This window comes from Trachinotus anak, unplaced genomic scaffold (assembly GCF_046630095.1).
Source record: "Trachinotus anak isolate AG129_WGS33_773 ecotype Australia unplaced genomic scaffold, CSIRO_AGI_Tana_v1 ptg000039l, whole genome shotgun sequence".
NCBI classification, from domain to species: Eukaryota; Metazoa; Chordata; class Actinopteri; order Carangiformes; family Carangidae; genus Trachinotus; species Trachinotus anak.
Genome location: NW_027273890.1, coordinates 3,355,504 through 3,382,336, shown reverse-complemented (window position 1 = coordinate 3,382,336; position 26,833 = coordinate 3,355,504). Strand labels below are relative to the sequence as shown.

The following is a 26,833-nucleotide window of genomic DNA, read 5'->3' as shown; positions in this document are numbered from 1 at the left end:
CTACTGTCAGAGGTAGATCCTTCAGGTCTACTTTTATGTTTTTCTCTGGGAAGCAAAACTTGTAAGAGCCCAAGAGGGAGATGGAAAATGTTAAGTTGTGTCTGAGATAAAGCTGGTGATATTTTATATTTTTGTTTTTGTTAATAAACAAAAGGAAAAGACCAAAACCAAGATGACTCGATCTGACTAACAAATATTGTGTGTGTGTATCCAAAGCCTCATATTCCTCTGTGCCATAGAGCTCCATTATTGTGCAAAAACTTTAAAAACAGTGAGTGAGCTGCAACGTTGCACACGTTCCTCCACGCACACTGTCCTGCTGCTGCTATAAATGCTCACAGGAGAACCGAATGTGTATTAATCCGCAGCTGAAAATAGTCCCTAACATATGCACTGCTTACTTTATTTACTCCTGTTTGAATTATGTTTGTTAAAAACTACAGTGGCCAGCTGATAATTACTCAACCTCTTTTTCTAAAAAAAATTTTTTTGTCTGGATACTTTCACTACCTGGAAAGAAAAAACCCGTAATCTTGATAATCAGCCTCTGTTATTTTCACTGAATTTCACTAACTGGGGCATAGATGGTAAAAATATGAGGTGGAATCGTTGCTGCAAAAAATACTACTACTTAAAGACGAATAAAAACTTGCAGTTTGTTTTAATGGATCTGAAGTTTCTGACAGAGTGTTGAAAAGTGAGCTTCAAATAGTGTCAAACAATGTTGAAGACAGTGGATGTGGAAAGAACTCATCAGTTTTATGCAAATAAATAAAGGACCGACAATGTGAAGGTGCAGCAGGTGTCGTCTCTGACATCCATGATGACTAAGTGCAGCATTTTCCGCTGTCAGGAGAAATGCCAGTGGACATTCATCTCAAGGGCGAATACAGGAGGAGACAGAGTTTATGAAATATTAAAATGGGTGCAGTACAGAAATACACAGGGAAACTGAGCTAGAGAGGGATGGAGAGAGGGGGAGGTGAAGAGCGACGGATGCTGAGGGGTATGAAGAGGGAGGGGGTGGGATGAATGAATGAATGAAATTAAAAGTGGTGAGACTTAGTGGGGTAAAGAGGGATGAGAGCGAGAGGAGGGGCAAAATAAGATGGATAATAGGTGGAGTATCCCCTCCCCCTTTGGTCCTGTGGAGAGGTGGGGGCAGCCGCCCCCCCCGAAGAAAAAAAAAAAAGCTTTGTGAAACTTTCCCCGGCAGAGGGAAAGAGAGGGAGAGTGAGCACAGAGGAGAGGCAGTCAGGATCCAATTTAGGTTTAGGGGAGAGACAGAGGAGGAGAAAGCAAGTAAGAGAGTGAGGGAGAGGGAGAAAGCAGGAGCCTGAGGAGAAAGAGAGTGTTTGTGTTCAGGATAGTCATGGCTTTGCAGCGTTGGGCAACTCTTCTCCTGCCTGGATTAGATTTAAGGAAGCCCAGTGGTCTGTAGCAGCAGCAGCAGCAGCAGCAGCATCCCTCCCGTCAGTCACCATGCCGTCTGTCTCTCTCAGCCTGCCAACAGCTCTAGCTGGACCTGCACGCACCTGGGTCTGCCTGTCCTGCATGTTCTGGGTGAGATAACTTTTCACCTGAATTTTGTTCCCAGGATCATGAGTCATTTGTTAAATGTCAGCATTCATGGGACTTCAGTCATATTTATGACCAACCTGCAGGAGATAGCAGACCTCTGTGCATAGTCTTCAGTTGCATAATACAGTGTATCCGATTGATGTAATTGGAATCATGAGTATAGAAGTGAGTGAGAGTGATGAGGGCAGAATTAGCTTGATGATGCAATTAGCCAAAGTGTTTTGTTGTCTTTTTTTTTTTTAACTACATGGAGAAAGGGGGCTGTCTCAGCCCCGCTGGAAAACCCTGATCAAATCAAACTGGTCAGGGGATCTGTTGGGTGGTCTGCTTGGCGGGGGTTGGGTTGAGGGTTGGGACCCTGGCTGTGGGGGGCCTTGGCACGGTGACACATTTGAGTGAGGAAGATATTATGAAGGAGAACGGGCGGGTGTGCATACATGAGACACAACCGTGAATTGTTTTCTCCCTGGAGAAACACATTTTGCATTACCTCTGCAGCTCTGTGCACAGACTGAAAACTTTCCTGCTCTGACGCTGTGTTGAATTAAATGTCTCCTGCTCAGTCTCACCCTCTCTCACTCCCTCTGTGTCCCGCTCTGTCTCGCTCTAGGTGGTTGGGGGGACACAGCTATTTTTGCTTTCTCTTCTATAATTTAATCTGCCGTGCATTCCCGCTCACAGTGAGAGGCTGTTTGTGCACTTGTGTGCCCTCTAAGCTGCGATGTGGTCAGCGAAGGACTGTGTGTTTGTGTGTGTGTCCATGCTAAAAGCATTGTGAGCGTGGTCTCGACGTTTTGTCTTAAAACACTCTTGAGTGCTTTTACTAATTTGTGCTGATATGAAAGAACATTCCTGCCTCAAATATACAACATTGCATGCTGCTCCCCTCTTTTTCAGCTGAATAGAGGATGAAAGAGGAGAGTAGCTGAATAGACCATTGAGATTCGTCATTCTGCACTGGTCCTTTGGGACATGACTTCACACCGCTGGCAGAGCTGGAGTTCTTGGCGAAGAGACTGGATAATCTTACAGAGCTCTTCATCAGTTAATTACCATTCTTTCTTTTGAGGAGCAGGAGGCGAGGTGAAAGGGGGGTCGTAAAAGATTCTCAAAGCCCCCCAGCTAAGCTCTGGGTCACTGATTGACTGCATCAGAGCACTGTATGACAAAGCAAGCTCACTTAAGGGGGCGGGGTTCAATCTGAGTCACTGCATTAGTAGCAGACCCTAAAATGGTCTTAATATGGGCACACCTCAGAAGATTTGGGTTTGGTTGAACCCGTAAACAGTCTTAATATGAGCACAACGTATGTCAGCAGATAAGGGTTAGGATCACATTAGGGTTAGGGTCACTGTTAATTGTAACCCTAGGAGATGTGCCTTGACCAGAAATGCAAAGATGTGCCAAGAGCACCGAAAAAAAGCTTGGAATTTGTCAAAAGGTTTACATGGATTTAGGCATCAATTATTGATATTTCTCCATCCTCAAGATAGTCAGCACAATTCTTCCTGCTAGACTGATTGGGTTTTTCGTAGAACGGGTATAGACCTACTTCTTGAGCAGCTGGGAAAGTAAGCACAGCTGCAAAAGCTGTTATGAGTCGACAAAGAGGTAGGAGAGAGGGATAGAAAGAGGGAGAATGGGTATGTTAAAGTGAATGGGGAGGGTTTCCCTCCTGTCAGAGCAGGATGATCCCAGATAAAAGTAGATTTTTTTCCAGTCTAGAAGCAGAAAAAAAGTGGTCAGGGAAATATAGGAAATGACAAGAACAACTTCAAGGACAAAGGAAATGAACAGAAGATGCGCTGGGCAAGATCAGGGGGCAAAGTGAGTAGGAATGGTGTGAGAGGCCTTGAAAGAAGACCTTGGGAGCGCCACTCCTCCACCAAACATTGTGAATAATTAACGAATGCCAAAAAAGGGTTTTAGGAGAATTTGATCAGGTCTCTCTGAAATGACCATGAAACCAATCAAATGTCCTCTACTAGCCCATTGCTGAGGAGAAATCTGAAGGCCATGCAAATCCTGTTGACATTCAAGAACGGCAGGGTGCATCCTCATACACTCTGGCTTTTGCACCAAACAGGTGTAATTGATAGAATGTGGGCCAGGCAGGGCAAAACTGTTGGTAGCAGGGGCCAGGTGCCTCTGATCTAACAGCGAGTTGTAGTAAATACTGCTTCAGATCACAGTTGTGTCAATACAAATATTGATCCTTGTCTAAACCTTCAAAGTCGCCAGGGTTCAAAGAACTCCTCGGGATGATCGATATCCATTAACATACATTCAGTCCGTCTAGGTTCACAGCTGAGTCTCAAAAGGATCGCTTTGGGAAATGGTGTTATCTTAGGAATGTTAGGTCATTGGTCTTGAGTTGTCTTGACTAGAAAATAGACAAACTACTTAAAACTGACTTGGATTTGCTAAATCTCCCTCTGAAAGCAAGACACATGTAAAAATAACAGGAGGTCTGGGATCTAAGTCCATTCTTCTGATTGAAAGGTCTTAACTCCAAAATTTCTTCTAACCTCTTCCTATTGTTGGTGCTTTTCCTCCTTGCACTTGTCTACACCCTCTCTCTTCTCTCCCGATCTGTTCCTAGTTTGGTTCTTCCCCCATCCAAGTTCCTGAGATCACCTCTGATTTGAGAAAAACGTTCCACATGTGGGGCCCCTTTGAAATATGCCAAGATTTCTATAATTGTAACATCTGGATTTTCACTATAATGGATTTGCCATGCATTTTCTTTCCGGCTTGATGCTCACTCAGTCGTTGCCATCCTGTGCAACAAGACTCATGCCTTTTTCATCTTTGTGTTGCTCTTTGCATGTTTTCTCTTGATGGTGACTTGGTTGAAAAATCTTGAACAACAAAAAGGGAAGTTTAACCCTTGTTCAGTTGATTTATGCGAGTTGTTGAGCTTTGTGTAGAAACCCCCCCCTTTCGTGAAGAGACCCCCAGCCTTGCGCATGCTTCACTGAACACATTGGCCTTAAACCTCCCATGGCTTTCTGGTTTTCCCTGGAGGGAGTTTCAGGATTCAGAAAGTTGATCTCCTTCTTTACGGCAGATTAAATAAATCTAAATGGTATATCGTACATTCTCTGTATACACCTATTGGAAATTACCAGTGGTCAGATTTTTTCACTCTCATTCCTCTTCTGCTAATTCATCCTGTATATTAGTGATTAATGTTGTTTGCCAATATTGCATTGCTTCAGAGAGACAGACAAAAGCGCATGGGGAATTGTGATACTCTTACCTCACCCATAATTCCCTTATTTGTTCTGTTTGGGCATCTAATAATACTGTCAGATATCAGTATCAGACATCATGCTCCTCACACCTTTGTGTCTGATTTAGTGTAGGCATGGCCCTCCAGATCCAGTGCAGTACTTGACCTTTTATCCTCTGGTTCTGTACCCTGTCATGTCCATCACATACTTATTTCTATTATAGTAGGGACGTGGCGTCATGAAGACACATTTATAGCCAGATCAACAACAACTAAAAGTCATGGTCTTAAATAATGTATTGCAGGCCCACTGAGTTTGGAGAATTAAATGTATGAAACTATTATAACCTATGTACCTTTGACCCCTTAAAAGATACTGATTGTTCTTTGTTATATTTTTGTAAAACTTCTGCACAGCCCAACATCTTACATTTGACCAACACTTGATTGTTCATGACAATGTGTCTTGACAGCTAATGTTCAGATTTCCATGAGATTTGCCCAGGATATCCCCTGATTCTCATCTATAGTATTCTATTGGGCAGATTACAATGAAATATTCAGATCACTTCCACGTATCCTATAGGATTTATTAACCTTATGCATGCCAGGTCAAAATGTCAGCCCTTGAAAACAAGAAGTCGCATAATTTGTGTGGAAATGACATTCAAGGTCTTGAAAGTATTAACCCTTTTGATTTTAAGAACCCCATGCTCTTTCCTGCAGAAGCACTTTCAAGACAAGATTTTCTTGTTTAATGTCACAAATGATGAATTTCTAAGCCACGATTTCAACCCACAAAAACAACAACATTGTAAACTGTGGCATCCCATAATAGGAGGTTGCAAATGGATGATTGCTAAATTAGGTATAAATTGTAAGTATGAAAATATATTTTTTCATGGTTTATGTAGATTTTTAAAGCACTTTTAGTCTGCCACTGTCGAAATTTGTTCTTGACAGACTGGAGAATGAACAACGTGTGGGAAATAAATTAATACAGTTGACCTCACTCAAGGAAATGCCTGTTAGATTCTTGAGGCCAAGGAGGGTCAAAGGTCACCGTTTGAGAAGTGAAACCACTGAGAACTGGCCACAGACTTTGCTCTGGTGTGTGGGGAGGTGTCTGGACCTGGTAGTGATTAAGACTGGACAGCTAACAGGAAGCTCATTGTGGGGTCTGGGCCCCCTCAACACTGGATCTTCGAAATTGCTAAACTAATCTGCTGCAATTTTTTTTACAGATTTGATAATTACATTAATGAGACAGTAATTTTGCCAATAATACAAGCATCATTTGTGTTTACTTGGAAAGACAGAAATCACCTTGGACCTCGTTAAAGTAACTTAACTTCCAGATCTGTCTACCTGCTTTTCAGTCATTACTAGCTGTCATTTTCTCATTTACTCATATAAAAACATGACAACAATCACAATACATTATTCAGTTCAAGCTACTAGTGCTGCTGACTCTTCTCGCTAATTTATAATATAATATGTCTATTTTGTCAACAGTGGCAGATCATATTTGGAAAGCCAACTTTTCAAAGATATTTCTGTGTGACTGACTTCAGTGAATCAACTCCAAAACAACAATTTTAGCATGTCGCAAATAAACATTTAGGTGATTTCATTATAAAATTTAAAGACGTAAACACACCATGCTAATTATGGCCACAGTGGCCATGGTCCACTTATACAGACTTACTTTAAAGGCCCTGAAACCTTGGCTTCAAATCTTAACTATTTCCTTTAAAGGTTGAATATCTTGTTTATCAGCCCCATGTTTAGTACCCAAGGCCACCTTATATGGATATACTTCACATCCCACGTGTGCAACACAATCACTGTATGCCCAAACGCTCCTTACATGTACGTGTTGACCCAACTTTGTTTCCTCACTGCCAGAACAGAGCAGCCAAGTTAAACTAGATACTTTAACAAGACTCTGTTTTTATGCAGCAACAAAGCACAAACACTGATCAAACCCAGGAAACATGTCACTTTATTAAATATCATGCCAGAACTTGAGCATGTGAGCATTTGTGTGAGTGAATATGAGAGCTCTGACATCATGATAAAGCACTCTGTGGAGATTAAGCGTTAGAGCTCGCAGCTTTCTCCATAACACCAGTATTTATTCCTTGACTTCGCCAGCTGTAGAGTCTGGATTGTTTGAGGAGATCAAAATCTTTCCTGGCACCACTTCCCAATGTGTCAGTCAAGGGCCCTCACCAAAGGGGCCCACAGACCTTGTTAATGCCATGATAACCTCTAACTCTGGATGTGATCTGAGACCTCCCGTGGATACCTATGCATTCAAGTGTGAGGCCAAATAATCCTTATTGGAAGTGGTGCTGACAGCATCCCGCTGTGCTGCTTGTGCGTTTATCCAAAGGGATTCAAAAATTACATTTGAGGGATTTCAGTTTGATCAGTCTTCTGGGCAAATGAGTCGAGTCTGTTTGCAGTAATCTTAGTGTGACAAGTAATTTGATGGATTTATTTGATTTCCTTGTTTTATGCATCTCAGACAACAATCCAGAGAGGATTTTTATTTAGTTTGGAATAACAGAAGAGGCACTCTTTCTATGAGATCTAATCATAAGAACAAAATCCCCAAAAACATATCATCCCCATCGTTCCTAGAGAACATTGTGAGGTTATGGTTTTAGTTTCACCAGTCTGGTCCAAGTGCCTGATGCTCTGCCAGCCCAGCATGATATGGAACATGTGCTGTTTTCCCTTGGCAGTTGGTTCTTATGATGAACTTTGGATGTCTTTGATTAAACCTGTTTTATCCCTCTGTATCCATGCTGTTGGCAAGGACCACCGTCTTGCTTTTATTTGGGGCTTGCAGCCATCTTTCTTCCACATGTATTATTTATTTTCCTAGGCTGCTATATCACAATAGTGTGAGAGAAAGTTCAGAGCTTTGTTTCCACAAACTGATAGGTTATCTCAGGCCATTTTGAGATCTTTCTCTTAAAACAAACGAAACAGAACATTTACGACTTGTTTAATATGGATTTGTTGAAATATGTCAAAAGGCATATCTGAATCCAGGCCAGCAAATGACAACGTACTCGTGTTACAACAATAATAAACAATTTATTTTACACACAGGGTGCTTTTTAGATACACAAAATCAAAACAACAGACTGCAAATCTAAAGAAGAGAAGACATACAACACTAAAGAACAATAAGACAATCCAGACCTTTAGTACAGTTTACATCATACTCAGAAAGAGCTGTGTGGGAGATACAGGCCTTTTAACACATATCTCCCAACTTGCAAGGGTAATGTTTCTGGGGAAGCTGTTTGTCTTTTGTCTTTGTGTCCAGAAAATCCTTTGGTGAAGAAAATGTCTTTATGACTGCACAGCAAGTCAGGAAAGATCTCCGGGATGTAGGCGTAGGCATGTTTACTTTTCAATGAGAAGACTTCAGGACCAGAATCTCAGGAGTCACCACAAGATGCAAACAACTGGTAAACCTGGTTACAGCTCACAAAAACACCCAAAAAGAAACGTATCTGGAGCAAAGTTTTGTGGGTTGATGAAACAAAAATCTACTTCTATCTAATGATGTAAAGAGGAAAAGGAGGAGAAAAGGAACAGGTCATGACCCAAAGCCACCACCTCATCTGTCAAACAGGGTGGTGCCTCTGTATTGGCTAGGACATGAAACTGGCACACTGGTACTCACTGACACAGTTCGTTCTATATTTATATATATGTACATCTACTCAAATTAAAGCTTAGACTTAGCGCTTTAATGTAGCATCTGTAATTTTATTTAAAATTGAATGTCCTGAAGCACTGAGTCTGAAGAACCAAAAATGTGTTATTGTCCAAAAGCATAAAGGTCAGGACTGTATCAACAATGAGCCAACAGGACATATCAAGAGACTGATGCTAAATCTGACAGAATTTTCCACTAAACATGATTAGATTAAATTATAAGGATGTTATCTCCTTCTTCTGCTTTATGAATCCAGTACTTTGTCTTTATCCTTGAGGAATGTGGCTTCATAGGACTGACCTGTGTCATATAGTTTTCTGGAGACGAATCCAGAGACAGACTCTCCTCATACCAAACAAAATCACTGTGGACGTTTTATAAGAAGAGTATAGTTTGTCAGGGTGTAATAAGATTTGTCTCATTTACTTTTTGAGTTTTTCTCCTGAGATTTCTGAGGTGCTTTGTTTGATGAAATCACTTAGGGGCTATTTAGTTTTGTTTGTTAAGATTTAAAAATAGAAGGAGACACAGTCATTACACATATGTAAATAAGTAAACAAATGCATTTAATTTTATTTTTGTAATTTTATTGACTTCAATATCCTGGAATCTCATGAGCCGCCTCATCTTATTAGTTTAGTTCAGCCTCGGATCAGATGCCATTTTTGAAATCAAACATTTATTTGTAACAAGTGACAGATGAAACTGCTGCAGCCCTGCTAACAGCTTCCTTTAGCTGTATTAGCAGACTTTTGAGCTATATATATATATATATATATATATATTTATATTTATATAATTTTTTTTTTTACAATGTTAACATTTGCTAATGAGCATTAAACACAAACTACAGCTGAGGCTGATGGGAAGAGTCAAACCAGTAGTCAAAGTACTGGACAGATAAAGATTCTGACCTCATGAGAGCGCTAGATGAAGACTTAAGGGACCACTTAAATTATTACTGTTCACCTGTGGGGAATTGAATTAAATGTCTGTGATGAATTTCATGGCAGTAAATCCAACATGAGATTAGCTGTCACAGGAGCCGGACTCGCTGCCAGCATGGCTGAAAACTGCAAATGGCAATTTTCAGGTTTGAACTTAAAACCTTGGTCAATAAATTTCATCACTAGCCTTTGACTGCAGAATTCTGATCATTAATTAAACTTAGCAAAGTGAACAAAACGACGTTGTCCCAGAATGCAACACTAAAGTATTATACTGTACTACTATGGTTTTGTTTGAATTAAAATTTGGGAACATCTTTACCAAAAAGCAATACCTAGTTGGTGACTGAGGAGCTGACCATCTCCGCAGCCCCCCCACAAAACATAAAACTCCTTCTTTTTCGCCCCCTGTAAGATGACTGGGTACCAAATCCAGACAACAAAGATAAGATGACCCCTCTGTGTTACTCTCTTGGTGCTGCTGATGGTCTGAGAAAAAGAGGGGATATTTTTTCCTCCTTCACTTCTGGATGACTGAGTAATTTCCTCCCTGGGATCCACCTCACTGAGATGAAATGCATGTAGAGAGTGGAGTTAGAAGGGGAGGGGGGGCAGAGTAGAAGGAAGGAGAGACTGGAATGCCTGGGGTGCATTTTTCCCCCAAATGAAAAGCAGGTGACTGTTCATTGTAAGGCCGCTTGGTTAGTGGGAACTGGAGAGCGGAAGAAACAGGAGGAAGGAAAGGTCGAAAAAAAAGAAACCCCTCTTCTTTCTGGTATTTAACTGTGAATTGTTGCCCACTGCACTTGTTCTGTAGTGGGCTGCTTACAATCAGGGGATTCACAGACACTTCCTCCTTCAATTGTTGATTGCACTGTAACATGTCATTCAGGATAAGTTGGTTTTATACTTAATTGGAAACAGGCTTTTTCTTGGTTGAGGCTTTTCTTTTTTTATCTGCTCTGCATTTGTCTTTTTAGAGTTGAACAAGAAGTCACTGCAAAACTGTCTGGATGAGTTATCTGGAAATATTTTGCTCCAAGAACATTAAGTCACCGTCGAGAGGCTCTGTAGTAGCTCGTTGCACATTACAGGGAGCGTAACATATCTGCTGTGTGATGGTCGCACTAATGTTCGCGCATGAAATTGTTATCAATGTGTGAGTTTGCTTGTGGTATAAGGGAATTTAAATGATGTCCTAAAGTGGGGATAGTGCATGTTTAATTTCATGTGAAATGGTGATTATGATGATGTGGTGTGTGTTGCCTGTTTTGTGTTTCCTTTAAGTGTACACTGGCGTGGTCAGGAAATCACTTCTGGGGGTGGGGGTTGTTCAAACAAAGTGAGACATTTCACAACAGATTAAGCAGTTTGTTATCTAAACTTTTTATGATTTGGTTTAACAACACTCAGGGACAGCGAGAAAATCCCCTGAAAGAGGCGTCACTGGTTCAGTGATGTGGAGCTGCGACAATTGTATCATTTTTTGTTTTTAAAGCCAAAACCTCTAAAACAAGACATTTGAAGACACTGACTTGCTCTGGGAAACTTCTCTCTGACATTTTATTGAAGGAAAAATTAAAAGATAAAACAATCAGCAGTTTGATTTATAATGGAAACAACCATTAGTGGCAGGCCCTTCACAGATGAATACACAAAACACACAAATAGTTTTAGTTTATCTTAAATGTAATTCTTTTTCTAAGCATGATCTCAAGCACGCTTCCAGCAATCCATAATGAGGATTGCTTTGGCTGTAGCATTAGCATTTGGTTTACAGGTAGCCCAAAAGTAGCATCCTTTATCATTTGTTTCTACTAGCATTAGCATCTGTCACCATCAGTTCACAAGTAGTATTAGCATCCTTTAACACCTGATTTACATATAGCATTAGCATCCATCACCGTTGGTTTACATGTAGCATTAGCATCCTTTAGCATTGGTTTAAAGCTAGCATTGGCTTAATGTCAGCGACCTTCAGGATGGAAAATGTGCTTATAATTTTCCAGAAATGTATAAAGGGGCATACAGAGTCTCCTTTCATGTTTGGGTATGGTTAATCAATAATACTGATTACATCCTGTATTGACAGTTTGTCAGCAGTGAAGCTCCTGCCTTAATATGAATTTTTACGTTTATGTTGAACATCTGGCAGATATCCAGTGTCGGTATATTGTGAGAAAAGATCTGGATTTTCACGTATGCTAATGCTCTGATATATTTTATGTTATAACCAGAATGAGTGTGCCACCGCTGACGTGTGCAGCAGTGGGATGACAACATTTGTTTTTTTTTAATGCTAATGTCCTGCTTTTAAGTTTAGCCTGTGCCATCTTGTGATGTGTTTGGACACAGGTGATTTCTCTCTGTCTGTGGCTCTAACTTTGTTTGGAATATGTAGCTGCCAGAGTTGACAGATGTCTGTCAAAGGTGGGGCGTGGTAAACAAAAAGGCATGTGTTACGACCTTTAATGCAAGGATGAGTGTCGCATACAAATTCACTCTCAGCTGTAATTTCATGGGTTTCCAACAATTTCATGGGTGCTTTATTTCTAAATAGTGAAAAGTTCATATATAAGCTTCTATGACAATGTGGAAACATGTTTTCTATCCTTATGCTGCAGCATTAAACAAATACATTGTACAATTAATCCTAACAATTCATAAGCATACATAATTTTCAAGCAGGCTTTTTCTGATCATGCACAACAGCTCAATTTTATGAATAATGGAGAAAAGTCATTTCATTTTTCATTTGATTTTGGTAGAAATTCTTGTTCATGGTTTTGGCCTCATCAAAGCCTCTGTCTCCCATTTGTCCTGCCTGTCTGCTGCTTTGTAATGAAGCACAGTTGAGTCAGAGGAAGGCATTGACTGGAGGAGATGAAGTATAGATACAGTTCTGTTGCATCTTTAAGAAATTGAACTGTTTTTGCAGAAAGAGAACAGACATTGCAAACAGACATTTCTAGTCTAAAATTTAAAGCAGCAGGAAGTTAAGGGATTGGGTCTCCTTTATTTCAGTCCAAATGAGCTGCTCCTGTGACAGGATCATGCATCATCAAATGAAGAGCAGTTCACAGACCACAACAAGGATTTCACTGATTTCCCTCTAGGTTAAAGTGACATTCTCTCTGCCTCTTTCCCATGGACGTCCAGTACAAACTGCTTGGTTTCTCTGTAGCTGTATGACAACATGATGGGAGACAGAGTGAGGATGTGACTGGACAGGAGAGGAGAGGTGGGACAAGTCTTGACTAGATGAGGGCAGAGTGTAGAGGGAAGAGGTCAGGCAGAGGGGAGGAAGAGAAGTGAAGGTGGGTCAAAGGTCAGCCTGCGCTGTTTGGCTGAGAAAGATGAAGAATAGCTGCCTTGTTTAATGGGACCCTACCCCATGGGAAGGGAAGGGGGGCAGGACAAAACAAGAGAAGAGGGGTGTGTCGCACTCATCAGCTAGTAGCTTTGTTTGCTTAGTCATGGAGCCAGTGAGTGTCACATATACTGTACATACACACACACACACACACACACACACACATAAACAGTCACAGATGGAGACATGTCGTGGTCACCCCACTGTGTCCTGTTAAAATATCCATCCATGCATATGGTGTCCCATATGAGAGACGGGCGCGTCAATAGCTGATTAACCCAGTTGATTGGAGAGGTCTCGTTTAGTCTTCTGGCTCCACCAGGGTAAACAATAGCCTCTGGTTAGAGGGGGGCGATGACGTGATGTGTGTGTGTGTATATGTTGTAGGAAATCACTGCGTCACAGAAAGGAAGGCCAGACTGCTCATGCTTGTCTGTCTCGTCTGCTGATAGTGGCCTGCCTGTGCATTAACCTGACTTTTTTCTGTCTTGTTTGTCTGTGTCTGTCTTTCTCTTTCCACATGCTACTACAGCTCAGTGTTCCAGTTCTTTTTTCCACATGTAATCCTGTTAAAGGTTAAAGAGATCTGATGTTTTCCAATCAGTATGAATGCCAGACGTCAACATCGTTTGATCGTGATCCCATGAGGTGTGTTAGCTCTCGGTACTGTAGTAATCACAATCAGTGGTGCAGTGATCATTTATTGAGATCCACTGTCAAAGGGCAAGAAGTGGAAAGTATTTGCTCGATCCAGAGTAACATATCTCAGCAATAGGAGTGCCATGAAATTTTGCACTGGTCCCCAGAGAATGACTCATAATGACTCTGGTGCCACTATCAGGATATTTTTTCACTTATCCGGTGAAATATCTCAACATCTATTAAATTAATTGGCATAAAATGTGGAACAGACATTCATGGTTCCCAGATGATGTGTCCTAAGGACTTTGGTGTTGCCCTGACTTTTCCTCTTGTGCTGCTATGAGGTTGACTTGGTGGTTCACAGTAATTAATCTCCACATGGATGAATTGGCATTTGGTTCATATATTCATGCCCCCCTCTGGATAATTGCAGTAAGTTTGGTCTTCCCCTGTCATGCCTCAGCTGGATAGCTGAGTTCCCTTTTTTGTTTCCCCTAGTGTGTTGTCTTGTACTTCCTGTTTTATTTTGAGACTCACCTCTTTTCTCGTTTCAGGTTCCTCACTTCCTGCCCTCATGTGTCCTCCCCTTGTGTGATTACCTGCCCTGCCCTAATGTGCTGCACCTGTGTCTCATTGTCTTCCCTCTCCCTGAGTATTTAGTCTCTGTGTTCCCTCCCTTCTGTGCCAGTTCGTCTAGTTCTGTATGACTACGTTTCAGCCATTATTCCCCGTGTGCCTTACTCGTATCTTGTCTAGTTTTTGGTTTTTGACCCTGCCTTTGCCCACCGATTTTGATACCTTTGCTCCGCGGACTGATCTCCAGTGTACCGACTTTTGCCTGATTAAAGGACATTGTGAACTCGCTACTGTGTCAATCTGCATCTGAGTCCGAGCCATTGTTCAGCCCTGACATTCCCCTCTTTTTCTCACCACCATCAAAATCTCCAGTGATGAAGTTCCCGGCAGCACCAGCTGTAATTTGTGTGCTAATTACGAAATTTTAGCATGTTAATGTGCAAAAGTAAGATGGCAAACATGGTAAACATAAAAATCTTAGCTTTGTCGTTGTGAGCATGTTAGCATGCTAATGTTAGCATTTTGCACATATGACCTCTTTGCCTTATTGCAGCCTCACAGAGACACACTCTAAAGGCTAATTCATGCATGGTTTCTGTGTGGGTTGTCGTGATGCAAGATCTGTCATCAGCCCAAGTCCTGCACCGTAACCATAATGACTGTGACTGTTTGGAAAATTTTGATTGTATGATTGTATGATTTGAATATTTTAAGTCAAAAATAACTCTACTGTGTTTCAGCAAGAAGACAAAAAAACCTTCACAAAAATAGATGTTGTCTGTATGTTTCCTTTCTTGGCTTTCCAGAATAAAATATAAGTTTTTGTACATCCTAAAGCAGAATGCACAGAACCCCAAACCATTAGATGCAGGTGCAAAGACCTGAGCATGAAGGCCAAGGATCAGAGGTTGGGATACCTGGACTGTTATGTTTTCCAGAGTTTTTTAAACCCTGGGATTTTTATCCACTGTATGCATGTGTGTGATCGCCCACATGCACAGAACCGACGCGAACATGGCTCCACATGTATATGAGGTAATGCATGAAGTCCTGAAACTGAATGCCAGTGTAATCAGAGGTGAACCCTGTGTATGTTTGTGTGTCTATGTCAGTCTCTGCATGAGTCACGTTCAGAACAGTTGAGGGAATAGTTGTGAGTTCTTAAGTTAAGGAGAAAAACAGCGTCTTGGTTACCTTATTCAGCTGGAATGTCTGTCGCATAGCAGAGTCTGGAAGGGTTTATCTCTATAGTATAACATTACCTAACACATACTGAAGCTGCTCAGTGTGAACAGTTTGATGCTAAAACATATACATCCATTATTATGAGACGCTGCTGTCTGAAATGTGAGACATGGCAATTGACAAATACCAGATTTCCAGATGTCTTAATGCGATTTTCTAGAAGTTGGTGCTTTATTATAAAATTGTGTTCTGGTATGTGCTGAAACATTAGAATGTATTTATGGTTGAGGTCCAGAGAAACTAAAGGTTTTTTGTTACAGGACTGAAATTTCAGCCACATTTTTTTCAACAAGATCATTTTCTTTCCTCTGCCTGTCTGTGTCAGGTTCTCATCTTCCTTTTCCTGTCTGCTTGTCTGGTTGTTTTCCTGTCTTTCTTTATTTTGGCAGAGTGTCCTGACATCCAGGTCCAGTGTTACAGTACACCTAAAGAAGCTGCAATATATCTTATCTCTGCTTAACATTTTAATTCCTCTGGCGCCAGATCACCTCTAGCTGGCCAGTGTGTTGAAATTATAATCACAGATACATATGATCTCACTGTAATTTTGTACTGTATATGGGAAAAGAAAACTATATTTTTCAATGTCCATGTGAAAGTGGGTGACCTTTTAGCTTCTTTTAGCACTTTGTTTTGGTTTTCCAGCCCACTGCTGAAATCTTAGAAGCCTCATTCATATTTGCAGTAGCCAGCTGTTCTCATCAAAAAAAGCCCTTATAAACCCACTGTGCAGTACCTGCCCAGCACCATGTCAGTAGCCAGTGGCAATAGTGCCCATACATAATGGAGCATTTAGCAGCTAATAAGCCAGATATTTCCCTTTAAAGTTGGTGGACACCAAACCAGAGTCAAAAAGTTATTAAATATTACTTAAATGCATCAGATCTACAAAATATAATCCAAAATCCAAAACAAATCAATTAATGGAGCTTTCAATTTTGATGAGATCTGCTAATGCCAGCAGATTTAGACTCTTACATAGAGGGGTACCCTGGGGGCTCACCTTTTCTGTCTCTCTCTCACAGTAACTATTGTTCAAATTATAAGACTTAATGCAAAAATAAATGCGCGGTGCAGGGATGAAAGCTGGCTCTTCTTTAAGGACTTTTATCACAGGGAGAAGTGTAAAAGTAGGGTGGAATGTGAAAGTGATGGTTGGACATGTGTCTGTGCATGTGTATGTTTGTGTGTGCGTTGATGTAACAGTGTGTTCATCTGCGTGTGTGTGTATGTGTGTGTTTGCACATTTTTATGCACGAGAGTGCCTGTGTTGCCCGTGTGTACTAATGAGTGTGAGGCAGGAGATTATGCGTTCGTCTCTAAGGGAACGGGAGTCTGTTCCCAGGAGCTGCAGTGCCTGAGCTGAGGGGGGTATGTGTACACCCTGACCCCAGCTTTCGGGGGTCCCGGTTGCTTGTCTGAAACCATTTCCTTCCTTTGTGGCCCATTAGAGAATGTGAGAGTGTGAATCGAATGCGAAGGACTGAGGCCATTTGCATGTTTCTGCAACAACGTTGAAACAGAAAAGAATCAGTGAGGGCTGCATCTCCTGCAAAAGTAGTCGCAGGGCTGCCTTTAACTCTTTAATTCTTTTGCTCCCCACCCCCACAGCTCTCCCCATCACCCCGGTCTCCCCAAACGACTCCCTGTATACTCCCGCCACCCCCCAAACAGTAAACAAACTCAGAGGGCCGGGTGCATTGCTAATGATCGGAAACAATTAAGAACTCACAAAAGGGAGCGTCCCTCTATATTGCTCTGTGACGTATTTACATAGTATTTTGAGGTTAAATGACTGAGGCTGGATTTGTTGTGAGGCCAAGAGGACTAAAATAGACCGGCCTGCTGAAGAGATCTGTCTTTTGTTCGGACTTGTAAACCAGGATGTCTGGACTACCGGCCCCTCTATGAGAAAGAAATTAAACCCTTAAAGTTGAGGGAATTTCACTTTGAGTATCCCCATACACATCGTGCCCCTCGAACCGCACTTCACTCAAGACAAGTGGCATAGCAGTGGATGACTGGACCCCCCCCACTGTGTGTCCTCCTGGATAAGTCCCGGTGTGTGAATGGATAGAGGCTGAGGAGAGTGTGAGGAGGCTCAGGAGTGGTCAAAGAGGCTGCTGAATAGACTGGATTGAGATATTCTGCCTGTTTAACACAAATGTAAAGTGTGTGTGTCTGTGTGTGTGTGTGTGTGTGTGGGGCGGGTGGGGGTAGTATGTATAAGTTTTGTAATTTCTCTCACAGGGAGCATAAGTGATCTGACATAAGAAGAATCTTCTCAATAACTTAAAGCTGACACAGTATTTTGTGGATTATTAAATAGATTCGACTGTCTTTGTTTTTAATGTGACAGCATTAATTAATCAATCCAGCCACGCTAAAATAACTTTAATATAGTACTTTTTTTTTTTCCTGTACATTTCTTTAAACAATTTTTTGTTTTTTAACAGGCAGAAAGAACAACTTAATTTACTTTGAATGACAGTCTTAGACAATTTAAATGCTTTTTCAGACAGATTCAATTGACAGTGATTAAGTACCCTGGCACAGAGGCTAAAATTCATCTACAGTGGAAAAACTTGGCTTGTCGCTATGGCAACAGGGGCTGATTAAAGTGTTACACCCCACGTTGCAGAAGTAATTTGATTTGGAATCTGAAAAATGTTCATGCATAAATCATTAGACAGGAAACACAAGCACGGAGAAGCATGTATGCACTAGCGTCCTCCTTTATATCTATAATACACTATAAATACATGATATAACCTACTGTATATTACTGACACTGGGCTTGATCTGCTGAAAATTCAATAAATCTCTTCAGTTTGTTTCTTGAACAAGTGTCAACTCACCGTGATGCCACCCATTGGTTTGTCAACTGCTGCTTTGAAGCCTGGAGTTTGTAATTATTATTTTTTTAAGACCAGAAGAAACCAGATTTGGATGAGAAGGTGGAGCTGAGGAGGAGTGAGGGTTGGATCTGAACTGCTCTGTCCTCTATCCTGATTGTCAGGCAGGTGTGGTACAGTCTGTCAATCACAGAGTAGCCCCGCCCTAATACATACCCTACTTTATTGACTATTTTCCACTAAATGGATCATAATTTAAAAAGTAAACATCATGTTGTGTTGAAGAAGACTTGAAACTAGCGATTGAGACCATAAACTCATTAGGAAAATGTTTGCTAAGGTAATAAAACAAGTGAGAAGTCGAGACATTTTGCCACAGACTTCAATACAATCAGACTTCTTTTTCCAACCAGTAGAGTCGCCCTCTGATGGTCATTAGATACAATGAAGGTTTAAAGCTCTTCAGCATTGGCTTCACTTTTTAGACCCTTAGTCTATGTCCATTTTTATATACAGTCTGTGTTCATGAGGCACAAAAGTTACCTCACCTTTGTAGTAATTGCATCCAAAACAGATTACTTCATAGCAGCTCAAACGTCCATTCCTTTGGACTTAATGACTGTTTTGTATTATGTGGTTTGAGAGTAGACACTTTGACAAAAGCGACTGAAGAGGGTGTTCACCTGCCTGCGGTTGGACCCTGTTCACTCTGCTGACAGTATTGACTCCTTTCATGTTGGCAGTTGATTCCAGTCTGGAAGTGAAATCAGAGGATTGCTGTTTTTTGTTGTTTTCTTCTGGTCACCACGGAGCCTCCTCCTCACTGACTCATTCCAGAGGTGTCAACTTCCACGAAGCCCGGTGTCATGTTGACAGAACAGAGAAATATTTGATTTACTATAACAGCCCACCTTGAAACACCAAAATACAGACTGACAGATACACACACTCATCCACAAATACTGCACACACTCAAAGTACCATTAAACCCACTTATCACTCCTTCCAAATCCCCTGAAATCCATATCCAGATTCCCAACCCAGCAGGTGCCAGCTGGAGCCTTGGCATGGCAGCACCTTGGATAACTCATGTATGGATGCCAGACAGAGACCTCCACCCCTCCCCACAGGAGCCCCCCTTGCCAACATGGCGCGTCCTGCACAGCCATGGTCATTATTTCAGCCTAACTAGATTAAGCTAATCACGTTATGTGGTGGCCAGGCGTAGCCAGGAGATGGAATGAGGCTCGGCTGCGCTGCTGTTGCCATGTGGCTCTGAAATACAAACACTGAACTGTCACAAGGAGCCTGATAAACACCAGAGGTAACGTCAGTCTGTTTGAGCTCCCAAACCTCCTTATGAAATCATGAATTTTGTAAAACCACTAACTTTGGGAATCTGTAATATAAAATTATATGATGTCCATCAGAGTGGACATCAACTCAAAACTTTATGTCTTATGAAGAATGAAAACACAGGAAAAAATCTTGACTTTGGTTTTCATAATTCATGCATGAAATGGATAAATACAGCCTCACAGAGCTGCTGTAGCTTCTTAAAGCAGCCTCACTGAAATGGCCTGGTGTTGAAAGTCATTACAGTTGGCTGGAAACTTCTTATGTCTATTTCCTTTAACGTAGTACAAACACTTTTATACATTAGATAAGATGAAATAAAGGTATGCACCTTTCATCTAGTTGGTTTGTCTTTTCACTGTTAAAATAAAACAGCATGATTTCAGGCACTTAGACTGGATCCCCTGTGTTTTGGGGCAACATGTTGTTTCAGTTACCAGTGAGATCATGAGATATGATTCAGGACGTCCAGTTTGAGTAGTAGAGACTGAGCATGAAAGCTTCTCAGATATCTAAACATGACACACTAGCTTATAATATCATGGTGCCACTAAGTTTATAGTTTGTTGCAACAATCTTGAGGTAGAAAGCATTAATGAGGTGCTCATGTTACTGAGGACTCCACCAGCAACGTGTGCCTGTTCAACCTGAACAACCACACGGCTCATTTTTTGCAAACCTCTGATACGACCCACAGGAAACAGCTCCACCAGGGCGGCAGGTGAACTGGAACTTGGTTGTCATTTTGTCTTTGAGACTCTGTGCCCCCCTGTAATGCAGGTATTATCTGGATATTTTAAGCCCAAGCCCTGCTGCAGTTATCACAGTGTTGTTGACTTGATAATGCTCCTCCAGAGACATAACACAGCTATTTCCACAGTCTGTTAGAGATACTCTACATAATGAGATGTAGACTAAAGCAAAATGCATGGAATCATATGAAGGTCTGAGTATGAAGGTCTGTTTGTTCACGGGTGCCTGGAAATAAGACATCACTAGAAACAGAGGAAGGGGTTTAATTTCCTTCTGCTATTAACAGGAGTGAGAGGACAGTCAGATGTGGAGAGTCCGACAGATACTTGGTCTGGTTTATCATTTAAGTCTTAGTCCTGTGCTATGATTGCACACCCTAAGCCACTTTTCCAACACGTTGCCTTTTAGGATTGATGAGAAGAAAATAAATGGGTCATTAGTGGTTATAAGGTTATGGTGGTTTTTAGTAAGGGAATTCTTACAGGCAGGGAACTACCAGATTTTCCTTACAGTGCCTGATGATGCTATGGTCTTCCCATATGAAAATTCCTGTGCTAAGTCCCGGAGTATGCCAACCACATGGCCGCTTTCAGCCCTGTCCAGCATGCACACGCACTTAATGGAAGCCTTATGGCAAGACGTTGTTTTTAAACTGGCACTTCCTGCCTTGAAAACACATCCATTATCTCTCTTTAACCCCTGTGTGTGCACGTGGGGCACAGAGAAACACACACATGCCTGCAGACGCATACAGAAGACAAGTGGAAATTCAGACACTTTCATTGCGTTTTCTTTCACTTTCAAAAACTGGCGAGAGAGACCAAACATAGAAACATACAGATAAACACCATAAAATATAGATAAAAACAGATGATGTTATATAAGTGAATGAGAAACTGGTCTCAGTTTCACTTCACTGAATATACAGTAAAGTCTGCATTGTTGGCTTGTCATTACATTAAATAATAGAAGTTTTAAAAGAGTTTATGCATTGAAAAGTATGTTTCCTCTGTTTTTTTATATTGTTTGATTATTATTATTATTGATTGTACTGTATAGTTAAGTTATAGTTACAGTTAAACTAAAGAAAAATATAAAATGTGTGTTTTAGTCTGTTCTTTGTGTTGCTAATTTGACTAATGAATTGGTTAATTGCTGAGTTATGTTAAGTGCCATTTCATTGTATTTGATGGAATATAAAGCTGCTGTGGCTCAGCACTTCTACAACATAATAACTATGATATTAAAATAAGTTAGAAAGTTTGTAAGTCTGTCAGGCCTACAGGGGGATTCAGTGGACCACTGCTCCCAGAGAGCTGAACCTCAAAGCTGAATTGGAGAGCAGCTGAGCAAATACACCACATAAATGATGTCACATTTCCCCACCGTCGGTCATTAGAGGGAAAATGGAAACACGATGGAGGTTTCTTGTAAAGACACTGCAGGAAACAGCCAGACTTCCAAAGCTGGACTCTTCTGTCTGCTGAATGACTGGTTTAGAAAGCAGACAGGAAAATGGCTGTGTGTAGATGATATACAGTAGAGGGAAAACAGCAGCCTGCACATAGATGTTTAACAGGGGTGGGGAGCACTGTCAGAGAGTTTCTCCACAGAGTTGTGTAACACACCTGCGAGGAGGGAAAGGAGATGACAGGACAAATGTTAGGAGTGGAAAGGAGGGGGAGGGTGAGAGAAAGAAGGAAAACAGCAGCGATTAGCCTGCGTTCTCCTTTTTCTGCTTTTCGTTCTGCCTACCTAAGCCTCTACAGCCTTACCCTGGGTGGACTTCACTGTACAGTTTTAAGCACAGTGAGCTGGAAGTACTCATGATATGCCTGTAATGCTCTGGGCCAGGGCTCGCTTCTGAGATGAGTGCAAATATGGATGTATGTGACTTATGTGTGGCCAGGTGTTCATTTTCTATTTAATTCATTGCATATGGCCGATTATATAAAGGCATTAGGAAGAACATATTTTCCTGCATTTAAGAGATACAACAGACTGACTCGCACCACCTGGACTCACTGAAGTCCAATCAGGTCGCAGCATCTTAACACTAACATCGCACCTCTCTGCTCTTTTGTTTTTCTCTTGTTAACCGCAGCCAGAGGAGTTGGAGGCTCTTCATTCCCATACGTTCCGGGTGAAGACTTTCAAGAAGGCCAAGCACTGCAGCGTTTGTAAACAGACCATCGTCCAGGACGGACTCGTCTGCCGAGGTCAGTCCCCCGCCCGGAAACTCTGGTCTCTTACGAACCCGCTGACGCTCACTTTATTTCCAGCTGATTTTTAGTGTGTTGTTAAGTCTTTCACATCTAAATCTGTCAATCAATTGTTTACCTAAAGATGACAATATGCCCAAGGTCCCTGCCCTTTAGTGACATGGTTGGTCACAGCTGGTCAGGCTAAAAGAACTGCTGTGGGGGCTTTTAGTGGCCCATTATGATGAAGCATCAAAAGGTCTCATTGACAGGTCTGATGGACCCTGACCAACCCCGTCTCCTAGAAATTACCTTTAGATGCAACTCATTTGCAGTGTTTTGTAGGAAGTGTAGTTGTGATAATGAGGATATGTTGTTACTTTACATTGTTGGCAAATCATAATTAAACATACCAGTAAAAATGTTCAGAGACGACATAGTTCTGTTCTCCGTCAAAGTAACTGATCTTGAAGTACAATATCTGCTTGCAGTGACTAGAATATCATATTTTTTTATGGTTGTAGTGTACTCAGGCACCGGGGGGACATGATAAAGGTTAGCGACAGCTCGTGGTCTGGTTTCATACAGAAGAACACAGGGTTGTCTGTGAAGGAGTCAGTCAGTAGATCAGTTGTGCTCACTGTAGTTGTTTCTGAATGCAATTAACAAGGTACAGTAAGAACAAGTCATTTACAGGCTGCAGTATTCTGTGGTTCCTGCATGATTCTTCTCGTCACTGCAGCCTCCCAAAATATTGAGTGTCAGATGCAACCTGTGGTGTCGCCAATGTATTTATGTATTTTTTTTTTTCAAAAAAAGCAGCTAGCGACATATTTCGTGACTTTTTGACAAACCTCAGTTCTGAGTTGTTTGTTTACCTAACTCTGGAACCTGCTTGACCTGCTGGGACAACGAAAGCAATATCTGTTACAACATCCATCAGTGGTCTAAATGAGGAGTCACCCGAGGTTACCTGAGGTCATCTTTGTGTCAGGGTGTAGTCAGTCAAGTGACAGGAGGGCAAAAGAAGCAACAGAGAGGCTAAGGGTTAACAGCATCTCAATTTCCTTAATGGTGTTTGCAGAAGAGGTAATATGGTTGACTGATGGCTGAGAGATGTGCATGGTTTGATTGATGCAATAATCTGTTCTAGAAAAGAGAAAAATATAGTTTTCCATTTGAAAGAAAATTACATTTTTAAAAGTTTTTGTTGCCTTGGTTACCACCCCTGTAACAATATGTCTTTATGGCTGTTTTCTGTTGTGTTTTTTAAGCTAATATAACTTCATCCGGGTCCCCGGTGTATAAATATTTTGTGCTTCTATTGTTTTTTGGAGTCTACACAGATGCCAGTTGGGCGTTACTGACGTATAATGTGAAACTTCAAACAATTGCAGGAAAGTAACTGAGATTCAATAGTAGACTTTAATGTGGTCATTATTTTCTAAACAGCCTCGATGCCAGTGAGCCTTTCCCGTCTGGTGCTGTGGGTTAAAATGAAGTGGGTTAAAACAGAAATGAAGAATATATGATCCCGCTCTGCTCAGCATGTAATGTCGTAGTGGAAAGGGTTAGGGTTAGGGTCTGTTTTCAGACAGATAACGTCAAATGAAACCATATGGAAATGGCTGGATGCTTGGTTTGGCACACAAGGGCGGAATATTCAGCTTGCAGCTTCCCCACACCTGACACAGGACGGGTTTAGTTGTTTGAAGGCCACAGCGTAGAAAAACAAGAGCATTCACGTTGGCATCTTTTCTGTCCCTAAAGACTGTTTGACAGAATCACATTTTGTTTTAACACTTATGATACTGTAAATTACGTTTTCCCCTGCTCTCCTGTAAAAACGAGCTCATAGGTCGTTTGTGCAGCAGGTTATTATGACCCATAATTACATTTTGTTGTTAGTAATTATAACAGGAGCAAAAGGAAAAGTGCGGCGATGTAGTTTGTAGAGCGACAGATGGATGGGTCAAAAAAACACAGCAAGACAGCGGTGTTCGATTCCCATGTGGAAGTAGCAGTTTATGCTGTTTCTATTATCCATGACCGTTCGACAAGGTTAACCACGGTGTTATTATTGTAACCATGACAACAAAGATTGTCTAATGTGGAGCAAAGTACTTATTTTAACCCAAATCACCATCTTTTCCTAAACCTAACCATGACCGTTATTGTAGTAGCCCTGGGAGGTGTATGCTTTGCCTTGGGCGCCTCGGTGATGATAATGAGGAAGAGGCAGCTGTTGTTCTTTTATATCCCCACCCAGATGAATCCTGCCGCCCTGGTCATCAAACCGACAGCCTCTCTCACAGTCTCTCTGTTAGTCAGTATTTATACCAGCGTGTTTCTCCCTGTTTGTCTGGGTGTAGTTTGCTGTTTGCTGTGAGTGGCTCACACTGTCACCTTCTTCTTTATCTACTGCTGAGGAGCTCTTGAGCAAAGCTGAGCTCTGGTAAAGCAACATGGCCAGCAGCAGGACAGTGGTTGTACTGGTCTATACCACTGTGTCTACCTTCACTGTGTTGGGTGTTGCTGGAAAAGACCATGGCACTGGGTTCTTTTCCTGGATATGACTGACAACCAGCATTTAGCCAGAATTATACTCTGTGATCTGAGTCCAGATGTTGTTTAGAAAATTTGTGGGTGCAATGTGATGTGTGTATCATTAAATCTCAGGTTGGCCTTTTTGTGTTAACATAAGGACATATCAAAAACAATCTGCTCAAACCATGGGAAATAAATCTCACTCTCTCACACTTACTAAATTAGAACATTTAAGAGATAACGATCACTCCATTATTTTGGAACATTTTTTACGCCATAGAAGGGTTTGTTAGATTGTGGAATGAAAATGTTGTTTATATTTTGGTAATGTTTCCATGGATTACACTGGGCTGCTACTCTCACTCTGTTGTGGATACATACTGTTCAGTTGTGTGCATGTTCTCATAAAATGACACAGAGCAGCACCTGGGACCATCATCTGTAACAGCTGATTTACAGGGGAAATAAACCATCATGACAAGACTGCGTTTAACTCCATTCTGATTTAATTTACCTCAGTATGCTGCTTTTTCCCTAGTCATGTCTGGGTTTGGTCATGTGTACAAGCAAATGGTGTGTGTGAGTGTGTGTGTGTGTGTGTGTGTGTGTGTGGTAGAGACAGATTTATGAGGACGAGACAAAGTGAGCTGTAGACTCCTCCTCAGACAGCAGACGTCATATATTCTGTTTTTGTCTGCCTCTGTCTGTATCTCTGTCCTATGACTCATTCAATTCCCCATTCGGCCAAAACTAGAAGCAACTCGGTTCCAGCCAGCAGCCTGTTAGCTTAGCTTATCTTAGCTTAGCTTAGCAATGAACACTGAGAGCAGAAGAGCATCTGACTTTAACAAGATCTGTCTATCAGCAAACTAAAGCAAAAGCTCTTTGATTGAGTCTAATTTGTTTAAATTGCACAAAAAGCGTAAAAAGTAATGAGCTGTAACATGTTAATGTTAGTGAGCTTGAAAGGTCCTCCTCCAATTGGAAAGTGCCTCGATATAACCTTTGTTGTGATTTGGCACTATATAAATAAAACTTGATGTTGTAAGGTGCTCGTGGACAGATGTTACATTTAGACAGGCCAGCTGTTTCCCCGAGTTTCCAGTGTTTGTGCTAAGATAAGCTGCTGGCTTTCCCTCCATGTTTATTTCACCTCATGTTTATTTCTCATATAACAAATAATCCTATTTCCCAAAAATGTCATCGTATTCTTTTAAGTGAATGAGCGCTGCAGCTAGTTGGAGAATAATGACGTTCTTTTTTCCATTTAAAACGATCCATAACAAATACAACAAACGTTCGACATGTAAATGCGTCTCAGAGACTGATGGTGATGCGTCAGTAACCGGAGCCAGCACGCAGGCGGTGCTGCTCAGGATCCAGCTGCTCGCTCAGTCCCACGTTACTTCCCCTCCGCTGCTCTTGTTTACTAACACTGTCCAGTCACATGGCCTCGTAATGACACGGGCAAGTGGACTTCCTCTCTCCTCAGCGGTTGCCAGGAAACAAGGTGTTGGTTACTTTGACAATAGCATGTTGATGCAGGTCAAGACTGCAGTTTTCCCGTCCAAAAAAGAAACCAGAAAAAAAAAAAAAACAGACCTCCGTGTGGAAGGGTATTTTTGGAGAAGGAAAAGTCCCTGAGGGCAGGAACTGGCTTTTCTATTCATTCACTGTAGTGCAGGTCAGGTTAAATGGAGGGCTTCAGCGGCAGGTCAGTAAAAGGCAGCTGTGCCCTTAAAAGGTAAAACTCAGAGAGACTAAAGAGACTTTAGCA

General features: G+C 41.4%; 1 protein-coding gene across 10 annotated transcripts in view; it reads left to right on the top strand.

Moving 5' to 3' along the window:
• Nucleotides 1-26,833, top strand: part of tns1b (tensin 1b) — a 161,797-nt gene that overhangs the window by 26,754 nt on the left and 108,210 nt on the right. For 9 of the 10 annotated variants that reach the window (XR_011687195.1, XM_071472737.1, XM_071472728.1 and 6 more), the window contains exon 2: nt 22,413-22,527. Coding sequence is in view for 9 of the 10 variants with exons in the window: in XM_071472737.1 (XP_071328838.1) it covers nt 22,413-22,527 (115 nt within the window). In the remaining variant the exon portion in view is untranslated. Of the gene's footprint in view, nt 1-1,268; nt 1,564-22,412; nt 22,528-26,833 lie in introns of those variants that run through there. The other variant, XM_071472729.1, reaches the window with a different exon arrangement.